The sequence below is a fragment of the Centroberyx affinis genome, unplaced genomic scaffold (genome assembly GCF_046629955.1).
Source record: "Centroberyx affinis isolate AG114_WGS23_722 - 3 ecotype Tasmania unplaced genomic scaffold, CSIRO-AGI_Caff_v1 ptg003775l_1, whole genome shotgun sequence".
In the NCBI taxonomy this organism is placed as follows: domain Eukaryota; kingdom Metazoa; phylum Chordata; class Actinopteri; order Beryciformes; family Berycidae; genus Centroberyx; species Centroberyx affinis.
This window is the reverse complement of record NW_027281650.1, coordinates 26,799-41,940: the sequence shown is the minus strand read 5'-3', so window position 1 is coordinate 41,940 and position 15,142 is coordinate 26,799. Positions and strand designations below refer to the sequence as shown.

The following is a 15,142-nucleotide window of genomic DNA, read 5'->3' as shown; positions in this document are numbered from 1 at the left end:
TGTTTGATCCCGTTTGAATTGTGCCATGAATTACACAGATGATGTTTTGTCAGTTTAAAAGATAATTTTGCAAGTGAAGAAAGTGTCAGTTTGTGGTAAAACAGTAAGGTTTAGTTTAGTGTTTCAGGCTCAGTGAACTACATCTCTGTCTCACCGACACCAACATGAAGGAAACAGGAAACACACAGCATGGCGTTAACGTTAGCCCCCACTGTACTGAAACTATCCTGAAGCAGTTTAAATCCCTTCTTCCTGTCTACCTTCCAGGTTGTGTATAATACTCCTGCTGTCTGAGAGGGACTGAGCTTCAGGCTCTGGGCAGCTTGTGGAGAGAGAAAGTTATGACGTCACTTACTCCACTTTTGGGTGTGCAGTCTTTCTAATGACGTATTTTCACAGTCTGATACTTCAACAGTTTTACAACAAACTGCCACTTTTTTGACTTGCAAAATCATCTTTTAAATTGGCAAAACATCACATGTGTAATTCATGGCACAATTCAAACGGGATCAAACAATTATTTGTCTCTCGCTGTTGACTACTGTACATATTTTTTCCGAAATAAGATCCCATGATGGTCCACCGGAAGGGGAGGGGCTTAGGCTCTCTATTGTGAGAAGATGTATTTTCCGTAGTGGTGGGTCAGTCGGTTAAGGTGCGAACAGGAAACCGCAACGTCCGGTGGGTTTGAATCTGGTCTGGGACCTTTGGCGCATGCCATCCCTCTCCCCCAATTTTTTGCCTTTTTTTTTTTGCCTTTATTAGACAGTTGGAAGTGGAGAGAGACAGGAAAGACTGGGATAGAGACAGGAGGATGACATGTGACAAAGGTCCTGGGCCGGATTTGAAGGGCATTGCATTTACATGGTTCACGCCTTTGACCACTGAACCACCAAGACATATTACGTTCTTTAAGCAGAATGAAGCTTGAAGAGTTTGAAGGATCTAGTCTAGGTCTAGTTTTCATACAGAAGGACGGTTTTCCCGAAGAGGAGAAACAGAAGCAGACTGAGTGGGTTTACTCTTACAGCGGCGCTTCCACTTCTTCTTCCAGTGTCAGGTCCCTCCTCCCCCGTCACACGGTTAGCTGCACAATGAACAAGAGTCTGGATTAACATGTTGGATGGTCAATGATCAGCACGGTGTTGTGGACATCCAGTGGTCGCTCTTCATAGGAATATACCGTTACCGTTGGACTCTTTACACGGGCTGTCTGAAGTTCAACTTAATGTCTTACGGAATGAAACACATGACAAAATTTACTAATTAAATGCCCTGATAATGAAAACCACTCTACACCCATTCAGAAAATGTGTGCGGCTGGAAGGTCGAAGCCCCATGGAGCTGCAGTCGCCCCCCTCAGATCACTTCTGGGCACTAGGGGGACTATTGGCGGCAACTGGTACTTCCTTTCAAATTTGTCCATCTCAAATATTTTTAGCTGGTTCTAGGCACAAGGTTTGCCTAGGGCGCCATCTGTGGGCTAGGGTGCCACCGGTCCAGATGAGCCAAGAGAAAGAACAATCCACGTGAATCAGAATGCGTTTTAACATTTTGTGATACTGGGACGGTGAGTTCAGCAGCACCCAAACAATTTTTTTTGTTTGGTAGCTCTGCTGCCGACTGACCTGTTGATATAGACAGCTGTGTCAACTTTTAACCAGGACATGGAGTTCGAAATAAGACTCAATCAATCCATATCGATTGCCGAAAAACTCGAAGCTGAATTTCCGGTAAATCCGCCTGAGCAGCCTGTGTCGACCCACCGAGTCCAACAGTATCTGCGAGCCTGTCCTCCCCTAAACAACGACCCCATAGGTCGTTTGTACAAGCAGCTTATTACGACCTATAGTTACGTTTTAAAGTTAAGCGACCTCTAGCGGTGTGTAAATAACAACAATGTGCTGCGTTGGTCTGTGTCCACGTCACATGACGTCACGTCAAGTTTCTCTCTCAACACTGAAATATCACGGTGGAAAGTCAGGACGTTGTGGTCTGGATGGTGGATGGGCGTATATGTTTGCCTTCGATGTCGGCGACCGGGGTTTGATTCCCAGAGTTTCCAAAGGACAAACAACCATGAGTCACATCTTAATTTTTTTATTTAACCATGACCAAACCATTTTCCTAACCTTAACCAAGTTGATTTAGTTGCCTAAACTTTACCATAACCTTAACCCTAACCTTAACCAAACTTGTTTTACTTGCCTAAATTTAACCAAAGTGGTTTTAATTGCCTAAATTTAACCATTAATCAAACGTATTTGTGAGATCACGTTGGAAACGCTCCTGTGGGTCCAACAGGAACAAACGACCTATGTGGTCGTATGGGTTGGAGGACTCGTTGGTATCTGCCTCCTCACTCCGCCCCGACAGGTGAGGAGAGAGGGATTGTACAATTCAGGAAATCCAGACACTGTAATCAGGTTTGCCCTCAGAAGACATGCTGGGACAGCTGATGTTACTTCCTGGTAATGAGAAATTGGGCGAAAGCCGGTAGAAGCATTGTGCAATCGACGCATGGTGAACACCGCGCACATTTGCATAAAGTTAATTGGATTGAACATTTGTCTGCCACGCAAGTTCGGTTTGCATCGCAACCTATCCCATCACCCCTAGTGCAACAAACGCTCCTGTCCAATACAAAGTGCAGGGAGGCAAAATGACCATTAGGACTGATCAGCCTGCGATCGGGGAGCGAGTTGGAAGTGAACGTCCGTCCGAAATGGACTGAGCCGTCGTTTGCTCAGCTAGAGGGGAATGATGGTCTGCTCTCTCCCCTCCACAATGTTAAAACAGCTTACTGTATATGTTTCACCTAGTAGTCTAGGTTATATTGCACCTCAGGTGTTCTAATTGGAAAATTGTGACTGACTTGATTTGCATGAGTGGTTTTAATAAATCAGTTGCTACACTGGAGATAGTTTTTGCGCACCGTACTACACAAAGAAACAACAACCACCCACTTCTCACTGCTACAAACCTGTGACGTTGAGTTGGACTCGGAGCTGGAAATCGACCGGCAGTATGAAGCAGTCGTACGGTCCGCTGTCCGTCAGCTGGACCTTCTGCAGAACGATAGAGAAGTTCCCCTGGCTGTACAGCACGGGGAAACTGCGGGTTCGTTTGTTGAAGCGAGACTCCTGGCTGGAAAGGTCCGGTTCATTGTTGATAATGTCGTAGACGTTGATGTCGTCTTTGCCCCGCCAGAAGACGGTGGCGCGCGGCTGTAGTTTGTCGGGCCGGCTGTAGGTGCAGGGTAACAAGACGTCTTGTCCTGGGAAAGCGCTGACGATCTCCTGGCCAGAAGCTACAAGATACCAGCAACGTTTGGTTTTATTCCAAAGAGCTTTATATCCAATGATGAAAATGAATACAGTGAGGTTCTGGTAGATCATCCTGTTGGTCAACTCCCCCGTTAAGTAATGAGAACATGGACACCAAAATCATCCATGTGATGGCAGTAGATTGTTGGCTCCAGCACTTTAGCATGTGCTATGTTGAGTGATAACAGGTGACTAGCATTATCTCAAATGTGAGAAATAAGCAGAACCTGTAGCAGCTCTAAAAGTAAATGGTAAGAAATCATTAATGATATGTGACTAAGTCTGGTAGTTTTGTATCAAAGATTAGTAAGATTTACACTAAATATGATACAAAATCAACATAATGTTTTGAGCTAACTGGGATTACTTTCCCTGTTTCCATAGGAAGTGAAGGTGGTGGGTGATGAGAGACTGTGTGCAGATAAAAATCACTGTGCAATATGAATACATAGTTGCAGATAGGGCTGGGCAATATATCAATATTATATCGATATCGTGATATGAGACTAGATATCGTCTTAGATTTTGGATATTGTAATATCGTGATATGGCATAAGTGTCTTTTCCTGGTTTTAAAGGCTGCATTACAGTAAAGTGATGTCATTTTCTGAACTTACCAGACTGTTCTAGCTGTTCTATTATTTGCCTTTACCCACTTAGTCATTATATCCACATTACTGATGATTATTTATCAAAAATCTCATTGTGTAAATATTTTGTGAAAGCACCAATAGTCATCCCTACAATATTGTCACAATATCGATATCGAGGTATTTGGTCAAAAATATGATGTGATATTTGATTTTGTCCATATTGCCCAGCCCTACTTACAACTGAACATTTAGCCCACTGTGTAGAAAATACAGAGATATATATCGTGTATCACCATTCAGCCTAAAAATACCGAGATATGATTTTTGGTCCATATCACCCAGCCCTGGTTGCAGACCTGAAAGAGTTCCTAAAGTAGCCTAACCCTCCCACTGAGCAAAAGACGCCATTTCAACGTCGCGTCTATGCTTTAGCTCTCATACAGCCCAGGATCATTACGGCTGTGTATAGACCTATTTTAGACCAAGCAGTAAATACATTATTACAATGAATAAACATCTGTAAATACTAAAAATATGCACCAGAGAAGTCCTGTAGACTAGCCTACAAGAACATTATCTGAGCACAAGAAGTAATTTCAACATTGCGTCTATGCGTAGCTCTCATATAGTCCAGGATAATTTTGTCTATGTATAGACATCTAATAAACTTTCACTTTTCAACCCCATTTAAACTTAATTTAGCCTAGACGGCTATGGGCCATTTATACTTGTTTTAAACGTCTAATCAACGTAAAATTGCTCAGTGGGCTGGCTTCCAAAATGTTTAGAGAGGCCATGTAATAAAAATCACTAACAACTACGCATCAGTAAAAGGTCAGTGTTCTTGGTTTGGATAATGCTAGCGGCAAACTATCACGCAACAGTGTATGGTAACGATCTACCGGGGACACAGGGATGATTTTGGTGTCTGTTTTCTCGCCACTTAACATCTAAGCTAATCAGCGGGAACATTCTTTCAAAAACTCACGGTATTCCTATGAATCTATTAAAAAGCAAAAAGCTGCATTCACTGAACACACTGCAATATTTTCATATCATGTATATTTGCTGTAAATTCACATATCCATTTTCTTCATATCTCCATATATTGGTCCTCACTAACACACGCTATGAGACGGCACCATGTGTGTCTACTCGCTCTGTGTCTCGGAGACGGGCTTTCTCAAAATTCACCCGCCGATGACATCATCAGCGGGGATTTCCAACTCGTAGAAACTACAACCGCTCTCTTCCTGGTCGCAGTCGACTGCCTGCCACCTCAGGCGGACATGAGAATCCAGGAAGGTTGTAGTTTGGCAGTCCACTGCTTTTACGACTTGGAAATTAGCATTTTGAGCCCGTCCCCGAGACACAGAGCGAGTGGACAGACAAGGTGCGGTCTCATCGCATGTGTTAGTGAGGACCAATGTATGGAGATAAGGTTAAGGAATGTCAAACTGTTCCTTTAATTGAAGGATCACATGCTCCTCTATGGGTTGAGAACATTGTACAACCTTTGAGTTTATGAAAACTTTTCAAAATCCATTGAAGAAACGAGCTACAAACAAGGCTGTTTTTCTTAGTTCCTACAAAAGTTGACATTTTGGAGATACAAGGTTTTCACAGAGATATTCTCATATCCTTCTCATTGTTATATATTTGCATATATATTTATATTTACCTGCGGACACAAGGAGAGACAGCATCAGTATCCTGTAGATTAACACAGCAGGTTAATAAATCGTTGGATTGGAAACAATTTCTCTTTGTATGCAAGAGCACATCGCACCAAACTCCATTCAGAAATCTAACAGTTTTAAAGTCTTCTCTGGACTGTTCCAGTCCCTCGGTGGGATGCATCATCATTCACCGTGCATCTGATCCACCAAGCAGCACTTCTCCCAGTAAAACATCAACTTCTGTCACTGGCTCGCCTGTTATTCCTTCATCATCTACCAACAATATGCACCACCGATAGAAGATAAAATTGGTTATAGTTGTGATAATTGATTAATCGTTTTAATCATTTATCAGTAAAAATACCAAACATTTTCTGGTTCCAGCTTCACAAACACTAATATTTGCTGCTTTTCTCAGTTTCATCTCATTATTAAATGAAAACTTTGTGTTATTTGGCTGCTGCTCAGACTGAGGAAGAAATCTGAAGAATCACTTTGGACTCTGACCTGTAATGGGGACTTCTCATTATTTTTGACATTTTATAGACTAAATGATTAATACGAAAAAATAATCGATAGATTAGTCAACAATGAAAATAATCGTTAGTTGCAGCCCTGGTGAAAATCAATAATAAAGGCTGACATTTTATTAAAGTGCTGCTTGGTGGATCAGACCTGCCCTACAAAGCCAGAAAGCAGCAGCAGTGTGACGTCATTTTCTCAGTTTATTACTCAGTTTATTACTCTGTCCCAGCAAAAGTATTGTTGGTACACAAGTGGGCCATATATAGTTTAATGGTATTAATGGCGGTCATTTTTGTTGCTATTCAAACTAAACTTTACTGATAACCTTTGACCTTTAACCTGCACAAGGAGTTACTACTGTTGGCCTTTTTAGGCCAGAAATCACACTGACACTTTGTCATAAATACTAGAATATAAACTATGGACTAACACACCTGCTGAAGTACTGCTGTTAAGTTTTCTGTTGTTTTGTTTAATGACTCTGCTTCTATATTTTACCAGGCTGCAAATGAACTAAACGAGGAAGTGAAACCGACAGAGAAACAGAAGGAAAACTTTCTCCGTTCAAAACCAAGCGGTCAAAGCCACGGGTGAATTTTGAGGCCAATAAGGAAGTGGCGGCAAGCTGCAGTTCCTCTACCGTCCACCAGAGGCTCCGAAAAGACTCCAGAATGATTCCTCCATCTGGAGTTTTATCATAAGATGAAACTTTGGCCCGCAGCCGCAAAACTAACAGGAGTCGTCAGAGGAAAGACAGAGTATAATATAAAAAAAATAAAATCTAAGCAATGAAAAGATTATAAAGCAATAAAACAGAATGTCAGTAATGTAAATGATGTGCAAATGTGCCTTGTGTCCACATTAAGAAGTCTGCAGAAAATTATTTTAAAGCTCCCACATCATGTGCAGCAGGACTCCTCTTCCTCTGTGGTGATGAAGGAGTTGGATGGTCTATCTAAACATGGTGAAAGTATCAAAACTAAATCCATCCCATTGTTTATTACCGGAGAGTTTTCCCTACCTGTAGCCGCCGGGCCGCGGTGTCTCACGCTTCACTCTGGAAACGGTTAGCCGATCGGAACGGAGGGGGTCGTTAATATTAATGAGCCTTAAAGACACGGAGACAGAAACGGCCTGTTCTTGGTAAGGCTCAGAGAGATGCTGGAAAATGAACGTGGAGAAATGGATTGAGAGTGTTTTTGGTTCATGACACCACACACACAGCTTTGAATGGACAGAAACACATGGAGGATATGGGGACTTTACAATTAAATTATTCTATTTCTTTTTTTTGTCCAAGACCTACACAATGTTTTATATTACACTAAAGTAATGAGAAAATTCTATATATTTTTATGAAGTTAGGAAATTCAAATAAATGAAAAATTGGCTAAGTGTTTCATTCGAGTTAAATTGTGTCGCTGACAATATGTGATCAACATTTAGCCTATCTTGCGTTGCTCTGAGCTCATATTCAGGCTGTACGTTTTGAATAGGGCTGAACAATTAATCGAAAAAAAAAAAATCGAAATTGCAACATGAACTTCTGCTATTTCCAAATTGCAGAGGCCGCAATTAGTTACTTAAGAGAGAGAGAGGCGTCTAAGATGGATTTCTAAGCAATTTCAAGGTTTTAAAGCTGCAGGTAACATTTGGTCCAGGAATCAAGTAGACTACAGTATTGGTGAAAACCTTTCACCAGACTCACACTCAGTAAATCCTGCACACTGACATCTGGTTTTTTTTTTTTACAAAATCACTTTTCTTTAAACAATTTTAAACAAACAGGGCCGGCTCTAAACTGCTGGAGGCCCCCGTTTGAGACGAATCCTTCCTGCCATCAAGCAGTAAAGACCGAGAAAAAATTCTGGTTTAAAGCACTGTATTTCTGTTACCTATTATAAGATAGAGTAATAAATACAAAAGGTGAATGTGTCTCTCTCCTCTTGTGTGGACATGAGCTATAAGGACCTTCAAGACTGCAGCGGAGGAACGGTGATGATGTCACTGCTCTTGACCAATACTGGCACTTTTTGTGTCTGGCCTACTGTTTCTGTCTGGGTCCTCTGCCCTTTGACCTCTGTGGTTTGTGGTTCTGTTGCCTCAGTTCTGCCTAAGAATTACAACATCGTTCCTATGAAATGTGTCAACATTAAAATATCTGAAAATAACAGACTGGAGAGCAAAAAAGGGAAGTTCCACTGACTGTACATAACACTTTGGAAACTGGAAATCATTACATACCTTCTCTACACCTGGTTTAAATGAAAACATGTTTTTCACTCTTCTCCCGACCGGCTTCGGCAAGAGTTTGTTTATACGGTTCGTTGATCTGATTGGTTGAAGTTAGCCCGTGATAGACAGATGGTTCATCCAATCACCTGCCAAGTGTTTTTTGAAAGTGCCTGCCCTTTACCGAACAGTTTCCAAGGACGACTTCCCAGATGGTTCTGTGTAACAAACCATCTGGCAAGTCAGCTAACGCCGGCCCTGGTTCCAAAAAATGTAGGACAAGCAGGGCTGGGTATCGGTACTCGATACCTTTAATAACCCAGTACCAAGTAGTATCTAACTTCTCCAGTCTAACGATACCTGCAGTCGATACTTTTTGTACACAGATCTAGAAAAAAATGACTATTTGTCTGGTTTTGCTCGCAGCCAATCACCGCGAGCGTTCTTGGATTTAACGCGACGTGTGATTGGCCGACTGCTGTCGTCGGGGTTGACAGAGGATGACCGAACGATCGGTTTGAAGAGACGGCCGAGCGGTGAGCGAGTCTCAGCGCGATGGAGACCGAACCTGTAACTTATTATCATAACTAGGGCTGAACAAAGTAATCGAAATTTTTATCGAAATTGCAATATGGCCTACTGCCATTTTCAAATCGCAGGAGGCGCAATATTCGTTAAAGTCCCCGTGAAATGAACTTCCATTACTTTTACTTCCTGGAAAATAAGAGGATCTTTCCTGGTGACCTCATGCTGCACTCATAGGCGTTAATACAAATTTCTAACCAATAAAACCATCAGATTTTTTGAACAATCCGTCTCCTTCCATCGAATCAAAATGCCTTTCTCTCCCCGACTCATATTCCATTGGTTTAGACTCTTGAACGATCCCTCACTGCATTATGTCCCACCCCAACATGCTGTTGCAACAGGAAATGCATAATATCAAGGAAGTAAAGATGCCATTTCACAGGGTCTTTAAAATAACATTTTAAAGTAAATATCGTGGTGCTGCAGAGATGTCCTGGCCTACACATCATATTCTACAGACTTAAGAAAACATCTTTGTTTGGTACAGATCCCCGCAAAAATCACACCATAATCATTTCATTTTAATACCTTTTTCAATGAAAATGAGAATAATGATGTAAAAATTATAATTTCCTCTAATATCGCAAATCGTATCGCAATTGCAGTAAAAATAGTCAAAATAATCGCAATTAGATCATTTTTCGAAATCGTTCAGCCCTAATCATAACCCTAATTTACAGTTTACAGAGTCGGAGAGACGCTGATGCCTTCACACACAGGCAGGATGTGTGTTATCTCTCTCCATCTCTCTGCACAGGAACATGGTGGCTGTTGAAGAACAATATCGGACTCTTTACACCGGCTGGGGTTGAGATTTCAAATGTAAAACACTGCGAGTGCAGCAGGCTACAGCGCACTGACAGACGGATGTGAAAGTCTCTCCCTTCTCCTCCTTTTTTCCATCCAGCAAGTCAGGGCCATCAGAACGTGTAAAGTCATTTCACACATATGACTACTGACATACCTTTAGGACAGCGACAGCCTGTCTGTGGATGAACTGAAAGCATTCATTCAGTACTATTGCCCTTCTGTATCTCCATGGAATAATCCAGACATGAATATCGACAGCTACTCCACATAAACAGACTTTTTTTCAGACAAGCCGCGCCAAAGAACCGCTTCAGAGAAATCCTGCGAGAGTGTCGACTGTCGGCCGGAGGAACGGAGGAGAGAGAGCGAGACGGGTGTTGCGTAATCACGTTCCCAAAAGGATTTAATGGACAGAGCTCATTATGGGTGTAAATATTTAACATTAAAACAAACTAGTGCAGTGCCCGTTCAAAACAGTATCGGACGAACTGTTCTCGAGATATGAAGGACACACAGACAGACAGACAGAGACTCCTTGATCTACAGTATGATGTTATCCAGGTTATTTCCTCTTATTGTATACGATATACACGGTAACATAGGCTATAGGAAATATGAGATGAGTGCGTAGGCCTATGTAAAGGCACATTCCAATAATTCCATTCAGTAAATTCAGATGAACAATCCCGTCGTGTTTTTTTATAGTTTGTTATCGTTTATCATTTAATTGGTAAGTCCCTTTTTGCCGTTTTGCTAATCTTTTTTTTCAAAGAGGGAAAAAGCAATATCAACATATGAGTTATTTTATACTGCACATATGAACAGATCTGTGCAAAAGTCTTAAGACACCCTAGATTTTTTTTTATAGAAATTCTGTCTTAGATGTTTGTTTTCTGCATTAGTGGCAGCAGACTGCCCTTTATAGTATTTTTTTTTTTTTTTATATTTAGAAACTTTTATTGTTGTTATTATTATTACATTTTATTTGTACGCGCTTTACATAGTACTCAAAGACACTTTACAACAGCTAAGGGGAAAATAAAATAAATACATAAAATACATAAAAAAAACATTGATACAAAAGTGATGATAATAAATGAAGATGATAAAAAATAATGACAAGAGTGTGCATTTTTAGTTCTGGAGAGATATTGTAGGACTTTTTTTTGGAAAGCTGGGTTTTATTTGTGAATGGAGTGAGTCTTTTTTGAGCTTTTTTTTTTTATTTTTTTACATGTGCCTAAGACTTAAGACACTATGCTGTATTTCATATTCTGTCTTGTGCAAGTTAGTTCTGCTGCTGAACTGTGATCCATATTTTGTCATATTTTCACCCACAAACTTCTACTTTATACTAGACAATATTAAATCAAATTCAAGGAGTTTCAGTGAGTTTTTTCCAACACTATTTTCCTATTCAAGCACTCCACACAAAAGCAAAAAAACATTTCCCCTAAACCTTTACCTCGTTTTATCAAGCATCAGAGCTTTAGATCACGTGGTTCACATGTTTTTTTAGCCATCTTTCTCCTCTGTTCTGACTTGAATTCTGTCCAGCATTTTATGTATTTATTAATTTATTTCTTTATCCCAATGTCTTTTTAAGCATTTTAACACAAAACAGGCGGCTGATTTTCCAGGTATTCCAATACTTTAATTATTCAAAAAGTTAAATTCAAACACTGTATTTAAATTCTCTGTTTTTCTTGGCTGTATCTGCTGGAAAAAACCCCAACCTCCCCTCAGGAATCAGTTCAGTTTCATCATGTTTTTCTGACGACAGAGCATCACGACAAGCGAAAGGAGAGTGATTGTCAGTGAGCGACTTACTCATTTATCAGTAAAAATGCCATATCCCCATTATGTAATAAAGGTGAACTATTAACTCACTTATCAGCTACAGCTGTAATAACTAACTGGGTTAAATTAGACTTGTTTGGCAGAGATAACCTCCTGACTTTACATCAAACAAACCGAGTCACAGTGCCGATACTGATGACTTCAGTTAGTTCGGTTATCTTGAATTTACCACGCGGTCAGGTGAATAACGGGACATTTTAACCAATTAACGTACTATCTGTCCGCTATCTGTTTAATCCAGTTCAATTTACGACTTTTTAAAACCCATTTCCACGACAGTTTGACTTCATATATAAAAAATAAAAGCCTGTACAGCTGAGCTTCAAGGCCTAAAATTCAACATTTGACGTTAATTTAAGATAGCTACATGGTAGATAACGGTTTAACGTTAAGATGGCGTGGTCTGTTTCCTGGAAACCACCCGCATGTTATTGTCGGCCAAGTTAGTTACTGAAGCTAAGAGAGCTAACAACCTAACCTAACCAACATAACAAACATCTTTATTTTAAACCGTTTCTCCTCTCCTCGCTCACAGACACGACACTCACCTGCTGGAAACGTCCATTTCCTCTGTTTTTATGATTTTAAATGTCTGCTAGATGCCGAAATATCCTTTATTTGGTATTTCTGCTTAGTTACCGATTACCATGGTACAGAGCTCCAGAGCGTAATGTCTACGTCACAGATCCGGAAGTACATGAGCAGGCTACAGTCTCAGAAACCACCTGAAACCAGAACCTCCTATTTTGTGGTCATTTTACAGTTTTTTTTTACAATCACTTTGACGCTAATTTCAGAACCTTGTGGTCATTTTTCAAAACTCTAGACACAAAACCCAAAACGGTCATCACTTGTACCACAGGCTGTCCAGTGTTCAAAACATTGCATTGTTCATTCATATCTTTTAAAAAAACCTTGCACTTGCAGAATCATCGGTTCAAATAACTCATTTATCATGAAATACCATAGGAACATTAATTTAGATCACCCACACACAAGATACCCATAGTTTCACTTTTTAGTTGTTCGTACAATTATTAAATATTGTAGTACAAAATATGTGATACATGTTTCATTATGGTGCTACACGTAAATACATCAAAAAGGACTAGTAGAGAGAATACTACAGACAGTGGAATCATTGAACAAAATCTGAAATTTACTGTATTGATGAAATACAATAAAATCACAACAGGTTTCTTTGAATCAAAGCAAAAATAATTAGCTACAAAAAAGAAAAAAACGACAGTACAGCTGCAGTGTTCCTCACCTGGCTTACTGTGAAAAGCAAAACAAAGCAGTTCTATCAATTGATAGTTAGATCACTGTAATGAAATGAACAGACAGTCATCTCAGATGAAATGTGTGAATTGCATTTTGAAATGGTAATACTTTGATGTTAAGGTGTGTCATTTTGAACAGGTGATTTTACTTCAATGAACAAATGATCTGAGGTTTATGTGGATTGTATCCAAGCAACTGGAAGAAGTGTTAGAGTTTAGAAAAATCTTCGGTTGTGAGTTTTGTGTCTAGAGTTTTGAAAAATGACATCAAGGTTCTGAAATTAGTGCCAAAGTGATTGTAAAAAACTGTATTTTTTATATATTAAATTATTCATCCACAAACAAATGTCAAAATGTCAAATTCCCAGCCGAATTCTCCCCCTTCCTTAGTTGAAATGGACTCACTCCTGAAATCGCTTAATCTTATAAATAAGAAAAGTAATAATTATAATAACTTTATTTGTATAGCACCTTTCATGCAGAGAAGCCGCTCAAAGTGATTTCCAGCAGACAGACAGTCAGACAGTCAGACAGACAGTCAGACAGACAGACAGTCAGTCAGCATCACCAGAGGCAAAGCAACGAAACCACAAGATAAAAGAAAATAAAAATTATAGAAGCAGTAATAGGAGTAAATACAATAGTGACATCAAAGCAATAAGACAGCAAGAATAAATATATATATATATATATATATATATATATATATATATATATAATAAATAGAATATTTATTATATATATATATATACTTAATTCTATTTATTTAAATAATTTTGAAATACCTGTCAAGATGTATCACATGCTTTCTCCCTGTGTGTGTGTGTGTGTGTCCATGCATGTGTATTGTTTTTTTATTTTATTTTTTTTAGACATTTTACAGAGTAAATGATTAATCCATTAATCTAAAAAAATAATGGATGGATTAATTGATAATGAAAATAATTAGTTGCAGCTCAAAAGATGTTCACTGTGCAAACCCTGAAGATCACAGCCAGCAGGGAACAAACCGACAGACTGGATATTAAATAAAGTGATCTGCTGCTTTGAAACGTCAACCATGTTTCAGAAAATGTGTTTAGGCAAAACTGGAATATGATAACGGGTGAATTATTTAACAGGAGAACATCAATCAATTATCCTATTAATTGATATGATTTCCACTTCTTATGTTATATATATTTGATCCACAGGCGTGACCAAGTCAACTTTGCTCGAGTCTCAGGTCTGGAGGCTCAAGTCCCAAGTCACCAGAACCCAAGTCAAGTCTCAAGCGGTTAAAACTGTGACTCGAGTCCAAGTCATGTGACTCGAGTCCAAGTCATGTGACTCGAGTCCAAGTCATGTGACTCGAGTCCCCATGGGATGTGCATGTGGTTTGAGGTGACAGTTAGTGAACAGAGAAGATGTGGCTGATGGTGTTCTCTGTAGAGCTGCAACGATTAATCGATTAATCGATTAGTTGTCAACTATTAAATTAATCGCCAACTATTTTGATAATCGATTAATCGGTTTGAGTAATTTTTTTTAAGAAAATTAAGTCAAAATTCTCTGATTCCAGCTTCTTAAATGTGAATATTTTCTGGTTTCTTTCCTCCTCTATGACAGTAAACTGAATATCTTTGGGTTGTGGACAAAACAAGACATTTGAGGACGTCATCTTGGGCTTTGGGAAACACTGATCCACATTTTCACCATTTTCTGACATTTTATAGACCAAACAACTAATCGATTAATCGAGAAAATAATCAACAGATTAATCGACAATGAAAATAATCGTTAGTTATCTGATGATTTATGGAGATGTTGGATATCGTGACACAGTTCTGCTGTCTGAACAAGCACATTTTATTTAAAAACTCTGACTAAATGAGTTACAGGAATATTAGTTTTTTTTGTTTGACATCACAGCTAACACTTTGGACTCCTTCATTCTTTTGTTTTCAAATGATCCAATAGTGATGTAGATCTATATATAATAATGTACTGGACATTCAACCACTATGAGTCAATTCTGTTAATAAATCAGTCATAAATCAGTCAGTCTGAACGTCACTCCATCAGTCATTAACACAGGAAATGTTAGAAGCATGCAATTAAACGCATGACTGACAAATACAAAAAAAATACAAAAAAAATATGAAAAATTTTGAAATTTTGTTCATTATGAGAAATCAGAAACATATTCCTAAATCTATTATTCAAGTTTTGTTTTACACATTTAAATTGATTAATATAATATAATA

General features: G+C 39.2%; 1 protein-coding gene across 2 annotated transcripts; it reads right to left on the bottom strand.

The window, feature by feature from the left end:
* Nucleotides 1-512: 512 nt before the first annotated feature.
* On the bottom strand, nucleotides 513-12,269 carry LOC139662366 (CD276 antigen homolog). 2 transcript variants are annotated; one of them, XM_071541028.1, is made up of 5 exons: nucleotides 12,162-12,254; nucleotides 7,145-7,284; nucleotides 5,601-5,632; nucleotides 2,984-3,310; nucleotides 513-1,087 (listed from the first exon to the last, which is right to left on the bottom strand). In XM_071541028.1, exons 3-5 carry the CDS (start codon nucleotides 5,623-5,625, stop codon nucleotides 957-959), a joined length of 483 nt encoding a protein of 160 aa, XP_071397129.1. In that variant the 5' UTR covers nucleotides 5,626-5,632; nucleotides 7,145-7,284; nucleotides 12,162-12,254; the 3' UTR covers nucleotides 513-956. The 2 variants fall into 2 exon arrangements, with proteins under 2 accessions (XP_071397129.1, XP_071397128.1); XM_071541027.1 differs by lacking the exon at nucleotides 7,145-7,284 and having other exon boundaries at nucleotides 12,162-12,269.
* Nucleotides 12,270-15,142: the final 2,873 nt, after the last annotated feature.